The sequence below is a fragment of the Salminus brasiliensis genome, chromosome 14 (genome assembly GCF_030463535.1).
Source record: "Salminus brasiliensis chromosome 14, fSalBra1.hap2, whole genome shotgun sequence".
NCBI classification, from domain to species: Eukaryota; Metazoa; Chordata; class Actinopteri; order Characiformes; family Bryconidae; genus Salminus; species Salminus brasiliensis.
In genome coordinates, this window is record NC_132891.1 from 28,189,045 (window position 1) to 28,207,786 (window position 18,742).

At 37.4% G+C, this 18,742-nt stretch overlaps 1 protein-coding gene across 1 annotated transcript in view; it reads right to left on the bottom strand.

Moving 5' to 3' along the window:
- The window catches only part of atp9a (ATPase phospholipid transporting 9A), a 48,913-nt gene that overhangs the window by 19,882 nt on the left and 10,289 nt on the right, over positions 1-18,742 (bottom strand). Inside the window, exons 8-18 of the mRNA XM_072696168.1 lie at positions 18,412-18,492; positions 18,234-18,309; positions 17,994-18,070; positions 17,478-17,638; positions 16,600-16,742; positions 12,991-13,103; positions 11,999-12,208; positions 7,020-7,181; positions 5,982-6,074; positions 5,737-5,820; positions 291-461 (exon numbers count right to left, since the gene is read on the bottom strand). Of these exons, the coding sequence (XP_072552269.1) occupies positions 291-461; positions 5,737-5,820; positions 5,982-6,074; positions 7,020-7,181; positions 11,999-12,208; positions 12,991-13,103; positions 16,600-16,742; positions 17,478-17,638; positions 17,994-18,070; positions 18,234-18,309; positions 18,412-18,492 (1,371 nt within the window). The remainder of the gene's footprint in view (positions 1-290; positions 462-5,736; positions 5,821-5,981; positions 6,075-7,019; positions 7,182-11,998; positions 12,209-12,990; positions 13,104-16,599; positions 16,743-17,477; positions 17,639-17,993; positions 18,071-18,233; positions 18,310-18,411; positions 18,493-18,742) is intronic.

An 18,742-nucleotide genomic window follows, 5' to 3' on the forward strand; every position in this document is an offset into this window, starting at 1 on the left:
ATAAACTGTAGTTTTGATGCACTTCTCTGCACTTATCACACACTTATCATAGAAGACAATGGGCACTGCCTGAATTACATCAATAAATAAGGTGAGATTGTCCTTGGTAATCAAGGGTACAGTATAGAGTACAGAGTATAGAGGCAGATTGAAAAACAAACAAACAAACAAACAAACAAACAAAACACTGCAATTCTAGCAATTCTTGTATTTCTAAGTTCAAGCATGGTGTTATTAGACCCTTGATGAATGTAAGGTTTAAGAATGCTGTGCAATTTCAGACATCTCACTTTAATGCCAGCATTGCGCAAGATCTCCAGCGTTGGCCTGACGTCAGCCTGTAGTTGATCCTCCACCCCTGTCAGACACAACAACTCCATCTCCATCTCCAGACTCTCAATGACCGTTGCAACTTTCAAAGAGCGGTCATGTACGCTCAGCTTGGCCTGGACATAGCGAGCCTGCAGGAGACAAAACCATTCAGACATGTCACCTCAAAAACAATGTTGGGTTTATCTGACCGGCCACCACAACATTACTCAAGAAAGCTAGTTTCTGGTTCGAAATCTGGCTTGACTGGTGTGCCTCCTTGTGTGTTTGAAGAAGACAATTTCACAATACATGACAAAAAAGTGGGGAGCTGTTGACTACAGAGGTAACCCATTAGCTTTTAACAGCAGAAATTCCTGCTGTTTTGTGCATTTGTATTGAAATTGTTTTGAAATGTAATACTGTTTAAATGATGGTCCACTGTCAACACTGGAGGTCCCTTATTATATTTACAGTACTGTTAAAAAGTTTAGCCACCTAAGCACATTATTTAAAAGCAGTAAGTTTTTGCTTATAAAAATGCAATCTCTCATTAGAACAGCTGCAAGAAAATAAATACAGAAATTCTAATTTTGAAGAAAGTAGTTGAGATCTTGTGAGTTAGTTTGAAGAATTGAGCTTGGTTCTAGATTTCTCCTCGACACCTCCAGCAAGCGTGTGGATCTGTTCAATTCCATCACCAGCTCACCCAATTTAACACCATTAAGCACTGATTTATCAAACCAGGTGTTGGGTGATAACTAATAATACTCCCAGTCTTGGAATTGATTTTAAAGAACACAGTGATGCAAAACCACTACTTTTTGAATGAATGTAACTTGTATTTATTCTAATATTAATCAGATTTTATTGAGTCCAAGACAGATTTTCTGTCTTGTTTTTACAGGTGCCTAAAATGTTTACACAGTACTGTATATCCTGCATAGTAACCACTGCACACTGCACAAAACAGGGTAACTTGGCTGTATCCTAAAAGAGTGGATGCCTTATGTTATGTATACCCCTAAACTCATTGGGCTTATTGAGCTTTTTTCTGAAGTTGCTCATAAATTCTAGAGGTGATTTGGAGGAATAGGGCACCACAGAAGGCACTGAAATAGATCTTTGAAAACCTTTCTGAAATAGGTCTGCAAACTTTCTTAAAAGTCATAAGTTGGTCAATCATAAATGTATGTTTTTTACAAATACTGAAATGGCTATTCATGACATTGCACAAGAGTTTAGTAATGAAGCTTTATAAAATAAAAGTAGACTTAACACATCACACTGAATGGAAAGTCAAACTGAATATTGACCTCAGAAAATCATGTTGAATCTAAAAGTAATATGCATGTAGCATATTGGCAGTTCTTAACAATACAATACTAACAAGGGATCTTTTGCATGAAAAAAGTTAATGAAAAAAGCAGGTTAGGTACATACAACCCCAGATGAACAACACATGTCGACTTACACTGTCATTATTTTTTTTAACAAAAACTATGCTAAAATGGAAAAGTCATACGTGGAAACTTTATGATTCTTCATGATTCATTTCTTTTTCAGTCATTCTGTTGATGTGAGGGATCATTGTCCAGTTGCATGACCAAATTTTGGCCAAGCTTTAGCCACAAACTCCTGTGTATACCAATGAGTGCATGGTGCCAAGCTCAAATTATCACCACCATTGTGCTTGACAGTTGGAATGAGGTGTTTGTTATGATATGCTGTGTTTGGTTTTACCAAACGGGTAGCTGTGCAGTATAGCCAAACATCTCCACTTTGATCTCATCTGTCCAAAGGACATTGGTCCAGAAGTCTTTGTAGTTTGCTCAGGTACAAGTTTGCAAACATAATCTGTGCTGCCATGTTATTTTCAGGAAGAAGAGACTTTCTCCTTGCAACCCTTTCAAACAAGCCATGTCTTTCATTCTTGGAATTGTGTTAAAACGCACCTCAAAGCTCCAGACCAGCAAGCTGACAAAACTTGTGCTCTAAAAGAGGTGGTCACACTTGCTGTTGATCAATTAATCAAAGGCATTTGATTAGCAGCGCCTGGCTGCTACTTACCTCCTTACTTAACTCTTATGGAAGCAGTAAGGGTGTACTTAATTTTACACATTTTCCACTGCTTTGGAATTTAGTTTTATTCTTTGTAAAATGAACCTTCTAAGGGTCACAAAGAGTGTGTAGTTTGTTTTCACATGAGTCCAGGAGCTTTAATTGACAGTAACTATTCAAAAAAGTCCCTCAGAAAATCAGTGTGATGTGCTGGACATCACTAAAAAGTATTCAGACAGTGATATGGGATGAGAGTCTATGAGACGTCTCTGAGAATCCTGAGCTATAAATAAATTTGCCCACAACACAGAGATGACCAGATTGTTTGTTTTAAAGCAGACTAAGATCTAAAACTGCATCCACAAATACTCCTATAAATTAAGCAATGTCCAGGGCCATAATATGCAGCTGCCAAATGCCAAATTGCAGCTTGGAGGGCGCAGCCCTCGACCAGTGAATGAGATAAAGCCAGTACAATGTGCGCGTGAGTCACACAGGAACACACTCTCACTTGGTGAGTCATGCACACTCTGAGTCACTGCCGCCCACCAGCGCACACACAATTACACACTACAGCAGTGAGAAAGGGGCCACAACAAGAAGAAACAGTCTTGTGTGTGTGGGTGGGTGTCTCTCGATGCGGGTGTGTATGTGTGTGTACACATGTTCATAGACTGGATAACCAATACTCTGACATTTTGGGGCAATCCCTATGGAAAACGTGTTGCTGCATTTCTCTTGTTTTGAGATTACTGTTGATGTTGGATGGTTTCTCAGCAACTAGCGTAGATATCTAAAGCTAATTCAGCACCTGGACATTTTGGCTACGATAGCAACAAACAAGAAGGGCACGTCTGTTCCACTTTAAACACTCTGAAAGAGTGCTGAAAAGAACACAGGTCCTCTGCTTTTCCTTAAACGTTTCTCAGTATGTGGTCCTGTTTCTGTGTCCATAACTCGTGCTTTGATGTATTTTGAAGACATACAGTCAGGTCAAAAAGTATTTGGACAGTGACATTTCTGTTCACCGTCTCAGTGGATTTAAAGAATAGACTTTCAGCATTAACCTGAATGAATTGATTTAAATTTAAAATGGCTGATAACCAGTTTGATGGTCAGGTGTGACCTGATTCTTTGTTGTTTTGTACGAAATCAAGCAGATAAAGTTACTTCCAAGTGTAAAGTTTACATTTGTTAGCTGTTCATCAGTGTATAAAAAAATGTCGGTGAAGTGAAGGAGGCCCTCATTAGGCTGAAGAGAGCAGTAATTTTAGGAGTGGCCAAATCAACAACTTGGCAAATTCTTAAAATAGAAGGAATGCACTGGCAAGTAACACCAAACGGCATGGAAAACCACAGAAAACAGAAAAAATAGATCTCAGAATTCTTTCCTTGGTGAGGAAAAAACTCTTTACACCATCTAATCAAGCAAGGAATGTTGGCATATCATTGTCATATCATTGTCTAAAGTCTACAATCAAGAGAAGCCTTCATGAATTAAAATATGGAGGGTTTACTTCAAGATGCAAACCTTGTAACACTCGGGAATGGCAAGACCAAATATGTTGGGGGATGTCACGAGAACGAATACTTCCATATTAATACCATAATTCTGAAAACAATGGCGCTACATGTTTTATATGGTACCGAAACTATTGCAGCTTTGATAGACACACATTAGCTTGGCTGCTGATCTCTAGACGGGCGAGGGCAGCATAATGGGCCTTCACGTGTAGTAGAAATCAGATGCAAAGGGAAGAAGAATGCTGTAACAACATATGCATTGGTAAGGGTAGCTGAAACAACAGTTCCCCTCTAACTCATATATCTAAATATATATGCACCTCAAAGACAGCCATCCAGATCTGTACACAGGATTCAAGGTAAGCAAGGTTTCTCAATACGTGAAATTGTTAATATTCATATTCCTATGCATATGCATACGTATTGGCAGCCAATGGAACTGGATTACTGGTGTTTAGTGATATGATTGCTGATAGATGTAGCTGGATGAATACTAATGTGTACAGAGGTTTATGGTTGTCCAGAAAAACTGTTCTCATGGCAGGCCTATATCTGCAAAATTACAACAATTGTGTTGCAGTCCAAATACTTATGGACATGTTTGTGCATCAAAATTGTCTTCCTTCTTGATTCAACAGCCTGTGAAATTTCCTTTGGTCGTCACAGGGCAATGCTACTTCTCCTTGTGCACTCTTGATGTTCTACAATAGATTATTATGGTCACTGTAGCCCTTCAAAAAACACTTATAGCTTGATCTCCGATGCCATGTATTTCATACTAAAGGTTACATTCAAAGAATAGTCTTGATCACTGTCTTAAAAATAAAGGCACCTTCTGCGGAGGTTCTTTAATCTTCAACTCTGTCAGACCAAACATCTAAATAAAAAAAAATAAATGTTCTTAAATTGTTCTTGGTTATAATATCCGGGCCAAGGTCTAATGTACAGAACATTTGCCTCATGTAGAGATTCTTTCGTTTTTAAAGAACCTCAGAATAAGATAAAGGTTTTAAGCCCATTAAGGTTTTATCCTTGAATTGAACATCCAAGCCAAAAACTGTTTAGGTACCTTGATTTATAAGACTGTGAAACATTAGGTCTGATAGGGCTTTTTGACCTAAATGCTTTCTTGGGAGGTTCTTAATGAAACTGCTTAAGAGACTGCCAAAAGTGGGGCTACTGTGAGGAGTGTAAAAATTGCAGTGGTATGGAAATGTTTCTCTATGAGAATCAGTGTACATTTAAAATTATGATAAATTACCAAAACCTAATAAAAAAAAGACAAAAATAGAGGGGACAAACAACACTAGTGTGATAGAAATTTCATGTATGTATAAAGGGGAAAAAAACACCCAAATCATTCAGTATTAAAAAGTTATTGAACCCTTCATTCAATCCCCTTCCCCTCCACCTTAGCAGCAACAACAGTTCTAAGAAGTTTATAGTTGGTGCCTCACATCACTTTGGAAAAACTGGGAGGGGGGGAGAACATCTTTCTCACCTAATGTTTACATAACTGCTACCATTTACACCAAATACATGAAAGAAGTCAACTTTAGTGTCTTCCTGCTAGACTCTCTATATACTATTCGAATCCACTGTAAAATCAGACTAAATATATAAATTCAGATATTCAAAGGGAAAATATTTTTTGGGCGTTATTTGCCCATATGTTTGTTATACCCTTATTCATAGTAAATTCAGCTGCCACAAGTAATCAAATGTACAAACACACACCTTGCATAATCTTCATAGAAAAGTACTGAAAATAGAATGGCAGTCACTTTGCCAAGTATCACTTAAGGAATAGGTCATTTGAATAACAAACAAAAATGATCTCACCTCAAAGTCTTGATACTGCTCCTCTGTCAGAGACTTCTTGGCCACCACCAACACTCGCAACCCCTCACGGGCCATGTTTCCACACTGAGACAGAGACACAACACGTACATCACATTGTTCTCTCACTCTGTGTTATTACAATTAGATTAATATTATTCATATATATATATATAAGAAGGCCAAGAAGTCTCTGAATATATATATATTTTGTTAATACTGTATAATCCATTTAAATGTGAAAATACCTCCTCTTCAAGCCAATCATTGTACTGAACTATACCAGACATCACAACATCAGCGCCCTTCATATAAAAGGTGATCTCTCCTGTGGACTCATCCTAAAAGGAAAAGCAATATTTATATAAGTATGAGTGTATGTGTTTATGACATTGAGCAAAATCATAGTTGTTCATGTGTTAAGGCCTCTTTCAGCAGAATAAATGTGAACTGTACTGAATATACTTCCCATAGCTGGTACTGACCTATCAAACTGATACACAAACTGATTTTTGTGTCAAGTCTGACAAGTCTGTCACAAGTCTGACAAGTCTAAATTAGCTGTCTGCATTATCTGTCTGATACACATTCTGCATTATCTAATGTATGCAGCAAGACAAATTCCTCACACATTAAAGTGAACGTGTTCACATTTTATGATTAATAGAGCAATAGAAATGGTCTATGGTTTTGGAATGTTTTTGTCCATTGATTTCCTCTTAAAGTTAAGTAGGTTTTTCCTTCTCCTGCCAATTTGACAATATATGATTTATGCATGACAGCAGTGATACAAATTTTACAAATTTACTGTATTGTAACAATAACTTTGTGGAAGAAAGGTAAACCAAGAATCTTGTTTTTTGATCAGCAGCAAGAAAGCTTTTTTCTGGGTGTCCTCACGAGTCCTTGAAGGTGTTTGAAAGGATACAAAAAGGAAGCCCACATTAATTACTAGTTTCCTGAAATACACTAATACAGGCTTCTGTCCAAGCCAACAACAATAGTCAGCTATTTTCTCTTGGACAGAGTTAGTCATCAGGTTCAGAGGATGGGAACAGCTTCCCTGATGACCCCAGGCCTACGGAGATAACCTAATGTGGGATCTTTTGCAAAACTTTTGCAAGGAAACAAGGGCGAAGTTCTGGAATGTTCTGTGATGGAGCGACTCTTTAAACATCTCTAGATCTCATAGAGATCTCTAGAGATCATAGAGTCTTTAAACATCTTTATTTTGTAAACTGTGTTATTTATATCAGAAATGGCACCTTGTGAGAGGTCAAACTTACTCGCACTATGATTCCCATGCGCTTGCTCTCATAGGTAAAGGGGAAAATCTGCAGGATGGTGAAATTGAGAATTTGTCCACTAGGGGTCCTCAGTTGCATGGAGGACTGATCTCTTCCCACTAAGGTCAGCCCCACACTCTCTGTCCACTGTACCAGAGACACCTAACGCAGAAGGGAACAAACAAAGAGAGAACATCTCAATTACTGTATGTTGTTATCTGCATAGGACAAACAGTAACCAGCCAGGGCCATTCATTGTCTATGGAAACTGCATGACACAACAGCATAACCCAAAACTTGCAGTAGCAAGTCATCATGGAAATAAACCTTCCTGACATTACTGATGGAAAATGTTAGGAATACTTAAACTGAAATGAAAGTCAAAGTGAAAATCAGGGAATAAAAACTCTGCATAAGACAAACATAAATATGGCATGTTTCAGTGAATTATACTCTTATTAATTTGATAAAATATCATGTATAATAAAACAAAAACTGTGTAATTACCTTAAATTAGCCATTACTTTGCATTTTCTGTGTGGAGAAGGTATAAGTATTTTAACCTAGAAAATTAAGAAAACCAGGGGGGCCAAAATCTTTGCATACAACTGTAAGTGTAAGTATGCTAATTAATATGTTTGGGACAACTCAGACAGTACCATAAATGTCAAATGGACAGATTTGGATATAACTTGTTGAGATATCATCTGTACTACAAGGATTAAACATTTATTTTATCTGTAACAAGCTTAAAAAGTCGTTCTTTAGTAAAAGCAATGGTTCTATATATAGAATCACGACTCAAAGAACCGGAATGCTTCGAAGGTTATTTGCTGAGTAAAAGGCTTCATACGTCTTAATGATGGAAATCCTCTTGTAGAATATTTTATAGTTAATGGTTCTGCATAGCACAACTGTTGCAAATAAAAAAAACTCTTTTCTGAACCCTTTTTGTCTGAGAAATGCAAAACACACACACACAAACACACATACACGCATATGTGCATAAGTGCATTTGAACTAAACTACAAACTACGCTCTTTTCAATGGGCACATGAAGATAAGGCAAACCAGATGATATCCATTAGTGTAATGCTAAAAAGGGGGGGGGGGTATTTCTGGGAGGCAGAAGTTATTGCCCAATAACTTCCAGACCAGAGGTTAGAGACAGATCAAAAACCCTACTTCTTATGCCCTTTGCAACTAGCTGCTAATGACATATCTCACAGCGTCCAGATGGGCAGAGAAAGGCCACAAGCTCTGCTGCTTGTCCACAAGCTCTGCTGCTTGTCCACAACCACCATAGTCAGCAAATTAACCCTGGGCCTGATGTGTACTTCTGTTTGGTCTTATATGTATGTAACGCTGCCCCTTCTTATTTACACCAGAAATGTTTTCACAAATCAGACATTACTTCAAAGTTGGGCTGCATGATAGGGACATAATACCAACATTGTGATGATATCGCTACGTGTTGCAGCTGCTATATATTTTGCAACATAATAACAATGTATTGGTGAATCAATAAATCAACAATGTGACAAAAATGGCCTGTATTATTTTAGTACCTTGACAAAATGATTGATTTGTTTTTTACTTTTACTAGTTTACTTTAATTACCTCTTACTGCTATCACATCACACGCACAAACATTGCTGATCTGGTAAAGATGCTAACTTGATACTATGATACAGGAAACGTCTGTAATATCAGTACTGCAAAAAACAATATCATGAAACCAATTTACAAATGATATATTGTTCATCTCTTCTTCAAAGAGAGGCGACTATAAAGCTTGAGGATTCAGGTTTTGGTAATATGACACCCCTGTCTTTACAGCCAACCTGTGGCCACACTTCGCACATCCTCTTTTTCAAGTCTTTCAAGTATCATGTGTAGTGTTCAACAATGCACATTTTAGGCTAGGGAGTTTCAAGACTTTCTAAAGCCATAACTTAGTATCTACAGTCCAAGCTGGGGGTGGATATATGGCCATATATCGTTATTGTGACAACAAATCACACATTACTTTTCTAAGCATATCGTAGATACAGTTGAAACCAGAAGTTTACATACACTATCTAAAAAGGCACATATGCATTTTTTCTTACTGTCTGACATGAAATCAGAATAAACTTTTTTATTTCAATTTGCTAAAAGCTAGAATAATAAGAAAGGGAATTTGTTATGGCAAATTTTATTACTTTCTTCAAAGTCAAAAGTTTAAATACATTTCATTAGTACTTGGTACCATTGCCCTTAAACTGTATGACTTGGGTCAAACGTCCTTCCATATATCCTTCCACAAGCTTCTCACAATAGAATTTTGGCCCATTCCTCCTGACAAAACTGGTGTAACTGAGCCATGTTTGTAGGCCGCCTTGTTCGCACATGCGTTTTCAGCTTTACCCTTAAATTTTCAATAGGACTGAGATCAGGCCTTTGTGATGGCCACTCCAAAACATCGACTTAAGCCACTTTGTAACCAGTTTGGCAGTATGCTTCGAGTCACTGTACATTTGGAAGACCCATATGCGGCCAAGCTTTAACTTCCTGACTGATGTCTTGATATGTTGCTTCAGTATTTCCACATAATGTTCTTTCCTCATGACGCCATCTATTTTTTGAAGTGCACCAGACCCTCCAGCAGCAAAACAACCCCATATGATGCTGCCACCCCCGTGTTTCACAGTTGGGATGGTGTTTTCAGGCTTTCAAGCCTGCCCCTTTTCCCTCCAAACGTAACAATGGTCATTATGGCCAAACAGTTAAATTTTAGTTTCGTCAGACCACAGAACGTCTCCATAAATTAGGATCTTTGACCCTGTGTGCATTTGCAAACATTAATCTGGCTTTTTTATGTTTCTTTTCACTGTGGATAATGACTCACTAGCTTCAGTCAGCATCTTCACAAGATCTTGTGCAGACAGAACCTGTCTCCTTAATAAGGGGTATGATGGCTGGACATTCCCATCTTGTTTGTACTTGCGCATAATTGTTTGTACAGATGAATGCTGGAAATTGCACCCAAGGGTGAGCCTTGATGTTACATGGAGAAGCAGTGTGTTTCAGGTGTGCCTTAAAATACATCCACAGGTGTGTCTCTAATTAACTCAGATGTTGCCAATAAACCTGAAATCAGAAGCTTCCAAAGACATGACAAATTGGCTGTCCAAAATTGTTTAAAGGCATAGCAATCTTAGCATATTTAAACGTTTGATTGAAGAAAGTAATAAAAATTGACTTAAAAATGCCCTCTCATAATTCTGGCATTTAGCAAATAGAAATAATTTTGGTAATTCTAATTGACCTAAAACAGGAAAAGTTTAATCTAAATTCATGTCAGACAGTGAGAAAAAAAAATCTTTTAATATAGTGTATGTAAATGTCTGGTTTCAACTGTATCAACAGCAGGCCTGGCTAAGCTGATTTAGTGAAATAGTAAGTGAAATATGTATATTGTGACACATCGTGCACCAAGCAAATGTATCATCATGAAGTATATGATATTCTTGCCCCTACGAAATTTCCTTCTTGTGAATCAAGAAATGGGGTAAGCAGAAACAAGTATACCTATCTGTGTTTAGTCACCGTCTCGCTACATGCGCACACACTCACTCAGAAGGCATGTAGGGTTATGGCTACCACCGCAAACGGCCCCGCTGGTATTAGGAGTGAGTGTATTTGCGTAGGCCCTGTACAGGCCTGGCGGGGGCCCGTCTGCGTCACCGCCAAACCACACTCCACTGCTGACCTTGACTTAATCCCAGTGCCCAGAAATGAGTGTATGCACAGGAGCCCATATGTTGAAGAAATCAGGACTCCAAACCACACTCCACCTTCTGGGATTATTTTTAGTCTGAGAAAATGTTAATGGGCTAATCTACCTAGCAGACTGCATTCATGGACAAGGCTAAGGGTATATGAAGAAGACACAAGAACAAGGTTTGAGAAAGCAAGTCAAAATATGGAACATGTGTTAAACAAAGTCAAATAAGGCAGTCTATGTCTTTTCAGGTATGACACATCCATGAGATATTTCGAAGACTCACCCTGGTAATCACTGCCAGCTCAAGAAACAGAGAAAATCTTACTAACAGATCTAAACTGAGAGAAATAACTCCAGAAACAAGGGACTCAGAGCTAAACCAGTAAAAGCCAGAACAGTTTCCATTGCTCACAAGTTTCAGATATCCCTGGGAAATACTGCACAAATCAAAGACACCCTGGTCGTTTAAATAGCCAGTGGTTTCAGATTATCTACCTTTTGCATTATTAAAGTCATTAAACTACATCACAAAGACAAAACATATATTAAACTATTCTTAAGAGGGAACTTTGAAATTTGATACAGTGGCATGAAGCAACAGAGCTGTAACCTCATAAGTACCTCAACAAAGGACAAACATATGTTCAAGTCACTTCTACCCTTCTTCATTCAGTTACAGTGCTGATCACATCTCTTGAAAACACAGCTGACCTACTCTGTGAACATAATTTTAAAGGATTATCAGTGAATTTACTCAAGTGAATTTTACACTTCTTTACCTGTACAAATAACTAGCTAGTGCACAATCAAAAACAGACATGATTAGAATTGACTGATACCTGATGTAACATTTAAATATACATTTGGAAGGATTTGAAAATTTTCATTTTCAAGCATTTTTTAGCCAAACTCTACAAACTACTTATAAAGTTTTGTAAATTTTTAATCAGTGATCTAAAATATGTGTCTTAAACGGTAATCTGGCCTTCGATTTCCAGTCCTCTCTCCATTAACAGAGCTAGAAGCCTGGTCTCATATGACTGGAAATACCTGCCGACGGCATTGCAAAGATAGCCGCAAGTGAACAGACTCGCCTGTAAGAACCTTGTTTTTGATTGGTACACCCCATAGCTCTACAATAACTCTCAAAGGCATAAGTGTCATAACACCTGCTCATATTGGCAAACCATGTCATTGTTAACAGTGTTACCTCGTCAGGGCTGGAGGCTTGGTAGACCCTGCATGTGTCCTCATAGTGTTGCTCAGCCTCTGCCTGGTCAGTCACTCCATTTGCTTCGTACACAGGAGTCACATTGTGTACCAGTGCAATGGCCTTTACTGCCTCATGCACTCTGCTGCTGATAGTCTTCCTCACCTTAGTGGCAGCTGGTGCTCTGGAGGCTGGCACATCATGAGGAGGCTACATAGAAAAGAAAAAAAATACTCCCAAGTTTATTATATTAGATTTTAGAATTGTGGATAGTAGACAATAAGTATTATTTAATCAATATCTGTTAACAGTTTGATGTTGATGTTTGATGTGTGATGGGTCACAAAGAGGGGGAAAAATACACCCCCATTTTGGGTATTTTCTGATGTTAGATTAGACCCACCTGATGTTATGTGAATACCATGGTACTTGGAGAATCATTACAACCATAATGGTACTGCTTCAAAGTGTCTTAATGAAACTATAAACTCTCTGAAACTAAACCACACTGACAAAATGATAAACTGTCTGTCGACCAAACATTTTCCTGGATGGCTTTGCCAATGTCCTCAGCAAGAAGATGTAACCACTTCCAGATGTATTGGAGAAATATGGACAATAAGCTTTAGCATTTTGTTGAGGCTATTTTTGGGCCATATGTTTCAGGGGTTAATTGGTAGAGTTATTAAATTAGCCACCAACAGGCAGGGTACTAGTAAATCCTGTTTCCTGCTCTAATGACCTCTGATGTCAAAGGGACAAAACATGTCCGTAAGGGTCATAAGGCAATGACTGAAGGCTGAGCTATGTGAAATAAACACTGTTCTAGTGTAGTTTGAATAATTTCACAATTATATATAATTATACATTCTTTTCACTCTACCAACATTTAGGTTTGATACAGATGTTTCATTAAATATATATCTTCTTCAATATGGGCCAACTCAAAACAAAACCAAACAGACAGGGTTCACACAGATGTGGTTAGTTACCTGAGTGTAGGCACTGAATACATGACTTTGCACCTCATCCATGGAGTCCATTCCATAGGCCACAGTACCAAGATGAAGGCGTCTGAAGACCATTTCATTCTGAGTAAGAGTTCCTGCAATAAAACAACATTCAATACATACTAAACTTTTCACTAGATACACAGAGGTCTATCAAGCCTAGCTGAATTTCAACAACAGCAAACTGGACACACGTGGCAGTTTAAAAGACTGGTAATTAAGCCACTGTATGTAAACAGTAACATTCTAGGCTAAAAATACTAATTATATCAAAATTAGTTCCAAACTCGCAATGTGACTGGCTGAGAGGCATTGTATGACACATTTCAATTACAAACAACAAAGCTCTCTATAGTGCTAATGTTCCACCCCACAAAAAACAATGCAGAAGTTACCTAACAGAAGAAAATTAACTAATGCATACAACAGAGAATGAGAGCGTTTCCTCAATGGTTTAAGTGCAGCAGGGCACACCTATAGATTAGGACCTTTTCTATTTGTGGACCTTTTCTCTTCCATATTAATCAGTTATTGTTTCTTAACTGTTGCAAAGTCTAAATATCAGCAATAATATGCTTAAGGCATCAGTGTGCTATGGATATAGGCACTTGGCCGAAGATCTCCATCTTGTGTGTTATTGCTCTATTAAACAAGACACTAAATAAAGACACAGAACAAACATTTGTGGTACAAACCTTAAAACAAATTAATGCAATCACTTCTCCATCTGGAACACATTTCTTGAGAGCTTCACAGTCAAAGATCTGAGTAAACATTAGGGCCCGAATGACTTAAAAAATAGCCAAGATATCAGGGAGCTAAAATCTATAACTAACAATTTCAGCTGAAATTAAATATTGTTGTTTAGTTTTAATTTTAGTTTTTTGTCAAACAGTGCTTTACAACTGGCTACAATTTTCAAGCTTAAATTACCAACATAAATTTTGCCTTGGGCTAGCATTTGAGCTACCTGTAATACTTTTTAGTTTCTGTTTGATATGATTACTTTTCTTCATATCTCTTTATGTAAAAATATTTTTTATGTTAGAACATGTTATCCTCATTAGTTTATTTTACATTTGGTAGGTGTAACATTAATGTTTGTTTTGTTATAAATGTTTCTAGTTCTAGGCTAATTGCTGGGAGACGCTAGATTCACATCCTGTTATGGCAGAAAAAAAAAAAAGAAATTCGCTAATGCTGATAAAACTGCAGAGATCTACAACAGCACCCCCCATATTAATTGCCAAACAATAGATTACTTGAGCCAAGTAAACATGTTTGAAACCTGCTTTTATAATAATTATCAATGGCAAAACAAAATAAACCTGCCCATAATGTATTAGTATTTTATTAGATGAAGTGTTTTAATGCAGCCACTTCTTATAAAAAGTAAGTATCGGTGGCATTTTAGTCTGAAACCTAAGTCAGGTAAATGTTACAGTGGAAGGTCATTTTCTACTGAAATTATTAGATAAAAGCCTTTTTGAACTTTGCAAACTGTGAAGAAGAACAGAAAAAGAAAAACAGAAAAAGAACAGAAAAAACAGAATTTGGTTTCCACCAAATGTGCTCAAATTAGGACCAGGGGTGTACTGAGTGGGGAAACGTCTAAGCAGATGTCTAATAACGGCTATAACAGTTTCTGGATGGTAATCCAAAAATATACATAAAATTACCTTTATCCATCCAAAGAAAAGGACAGTAAGAAGGACATTACAGAGTAACAGAAATGTTGGTGGGCCTAGACTGCCCTCAGTCAGAGAATCTAGGTGGCTACACAGAAAGAGTGTAAAAGTTAATGGCTTATTAATGACAAAAAGCTTAGAGTGTGTTTCCTGACACCTCAGCAGGACCCATTCTGCTTAACAGAGTGTTTCAACCGTGTCTGAAACAGGCCTTCAGTGTCCACCATTTACATTACAGCTCTCTCTGACAGCCTCTCTCTCTCTTTCATCAGTGCATATGTGGGAAAGCATCCATCATTTTATAGGAGGTCAGAGTTATAAATCTGGAAAGGAGATTCTAACGAGAGCGACTGGGACGAGAGCCTTCGGGTTACAGTTGATTTACAGTTCTAATAAGTGGCATGTCTTTGCTAAGAGCACACAGCCTAAGCCTCATGGGAAAGGTCTGAACTAGCCTTGCGCTACTGTCCACGGCGCTTAAAAACACTTCAACACTATCACCTCTCACCCTAAAACCGCACACTGCTTTCATTTTAGACTCTCAAATGCTCTGTGGATCACAGAGCGTAAATCTATCAGCAAAACCAACTGCTCCCTGCTCCTCCAACGTGTTTTTGAAGGAATATTCAGTTCTAGGGCTGTCACAATTAGTTGATTCGAATTCATTTAAATTTCTCTCTTCAAAAATATGGCCATTTTATGATGAGAAGACATATATGAAAGTACCTATTGACCAGCATGTAGAACAATACCTCATGGACACACTTCTCGATAGACAATTTGTGCAATTTATAGTCTTAAAAATAAAAATGCTACAAAGGGTCCTTGGAGCAATGTCATAGAAGAATTTCTGGTTCACAAGAAATACTTGTGAGTAATGTAAAGCTTCTTTATGAATTTTAAGGTTTTTCACACTCAAAGCTCCTTTATAAAATGGTTATTTATGGAAACAAAAGCGGATCTTCTCTGGCATTGCACTGAAATAATGATCAACATCTTTTTGATGCATATATTTATTTTTTTAAGCAATTATCTTTTCAGAACAATATATCATATTGCAATGGTCATTGCATTTTCTGATAGAACAGCTATGGGAACGAAATAACCATCTCTTGTTAAACCGCAGTGTAGAACCCCCACCATTACCCTAGACTGTTTTATCTTCTAGAGCAGGATAATTTGATGACAAAACGCTGTTCACGCTGTTTAAAACAAAAATTCTATACACACTGGTGTGCTTTTTATGCAGAAGTGGTAAAATCTGATCTCATCTGGTCACACTGGAGATGTGTAAACAGAATCCGGTCAAAGTAGGACCAGATACTATCCAGTATCTGGATATGCCCCTAGTTCCAAAAGTGTCAACTGTAGAGTCACAAGACACTAGGTAGATAGCAAATTACATTACAAACACTATCTCACTAAAATGAGAGCCACCTGAAAGCACAATAGTGTTTAAACATCAACAGTAATATTTAAGAGTAAAGCAGTGGTCATTCATTCTCCGTCATGGAACAACAAACTGTTTTAGTCAGGCATTCCTGCAGCATGGTATGTTGAGCATTTAGTACTGTCCTTCCAGCACACTGAAATATTTGGCAATGCCGAAAGGATGGTGACATGAAAATATGTAGCGGCAGATTGGCATACCTTCACCATATCAGAGTTTTTGGACATGCAATATATTACACAACTGGTGACAGAAATTCATTTATATACATAAAAAAGAAATAAATAAATATCTGGCAACAATGCAATAGTTATTTTGTTTCTAAGACTTCAGTTTTGCAAAAGCCAATACTGCAATAAAGATAAACAAACTACATAATAGGCAGCCTTACCTTATGGTTCGCAAAACTACATAAAATAATAGAATCTGGTTAGAAACAAATAGGCCACTGACCTGTTTTATCAGTCAGGAGATAAGAAATTCGCCCAAGCTGCTCTGGGATGGTACTGGCTCGAACCACAGTGCCAGGGATTTTAGAATCTTTCTTAATCATCCAGCTGAACACCATCTTGCCCATGTCCAGGTTCACACGCAAACTAACAGTGTATTAGAACATTGTGCATTAGTCTTAGGATTGGGTAATACGATACAAATATTATATACAGACATTTAAGGTACAGAATATTTTTGATGATATTTTGACACAAAATGCACCATAACAAAATGGGTGTCAGATTTTAAAAAACTTTCCAAAAACTATTATCGAACTACACAATGATTATTATTTATACAGACTTTTCTTCTGTCCTCGCGCCTAAGTAGTGAACAAACTTTCCCTGGGTGTACGAACGACAGAGTCGCTTGCTATCTTCAAACACTGACGAAGACGCATCTCTTGCAAGAGTACCTAGTCAAAGTGTAGTGTTCTAGCTTGGGGCATCTTTTGGATTCTAGTCTATACAAACTAGCTAGTTTAGCTAAAAACTAGAGTATTTAGCACTTTTGTAAGTCGCTCTGGATAAGAGCATCTGATAAAAGCCTATGTAAACATATTCAAAATTTGCTACATCCATCCAACAGGACTACGTTTGCTTTTTTTTGAGAATGTTCAGCTGCTCAGTGTTCTTTGAATACTGACAAAAGGCATATTATGTACCACAAAACTTTATCACAATACAATTTTGTCACATTGCCAACCTCTATATTGCTTTAAATGCAATTTAATTTCTCTTTTTGTCCAAAATGTAACTTTATATAGAAAACATTTATTAAAATACAAAGTACACAACAAATAATTAATAACAGAAGGCTTGAACAATGTAAAGACTGACCTGATGGGCACTATGTTGGAAAAGAGCAACAGGAAGCGGAAGATCTGGAGGTACCAGCGACCAGCGAAATGCTGCAGAGCCACCATGACCAGAGACACCACTACCAGGGCTCCAAACAGAATCTTAGTCAGGCAGTTTACTTCCAGGTCAAAAAGACCAATCTGCAACACCAAACCAAAATAACTTTTGCAAATTCTTACTTTCCTTACATTTATCTAATTAAATAGAGTAGTGCATCTCAACCCAACACACAACAGACAAGACACAACAGTATACTTTACATATTTTACTATAAATTAGCTCTCTGCACTTTTATCAAGTATTTAGGGTTTTTAATGACATAGATCAATCCAGCTAGAATACAGAAAAACATGTGGTATCAATCCATTTCTTCATCAACTTGTGGACCTTCTGATGCCCCAAAAGGCATGGGGTGAGGAACATTGGTGTATACTATTTAGATACAGTACCATTTATTTTTGTAATTTGTGTGGTTATATGCACTGTAAATTGTACCTTATGCCTTGGATTGGAGGTGTTCATGACGCTACGCAGCTCTTTGCCAGTGTAAATCACCACCCCTATGACTGTACCTATAGTTGCAAGTGCAGGGTCAGTCAGTGCAACAGGGTATCAGAAAAGATAAACAAGTGGCTTTCAAAATAGCAAACATTAACAAATCAAGGCATGGCAACAAAGTTGTGGACAGTTGATGTGTTTACATAAAGTCAATGGAAATTTAGAGAGTTTGTTTACCAGAGGCAATGACAGTGCTGGCCCACAGTGTATTCTCAATACTCAGGCTTTCATTGACTGGAGGGTCTCCATCCTCCTAGCAGTAACAATGCAACGCAAATAATGTTTCAATTCAAGATACTGCATTTCTATCACTCTGTTTTTTATATATATACAATCTAATCAGAAATGTACTCACTCTGGTGAAAGTACCAATAAAGTTATGGATGTCAATATTAGGTTCCTCAGCATACACATATGACCTGATCTGCAGTAGATCCTAAAAATTGAGCACAAGAGTGAAACTCTTCAAAACACCTTGCATCTTTATCTTTTTGTCTCTAAAATATGTAAAATAACCAATGTTGCTACTGGAGATTATCATCGCAGTCACACAAAAAAATACATTTTTCCTGTTTTAAACTTGTTGTCATAGCCTATATTTGGCAGTTGTTCTTTACCTTAATGAATGGACCAATAGAAATGATTAAATTTGACTTGAAATAAAATCTTCCATTAAAAGTTAAGAA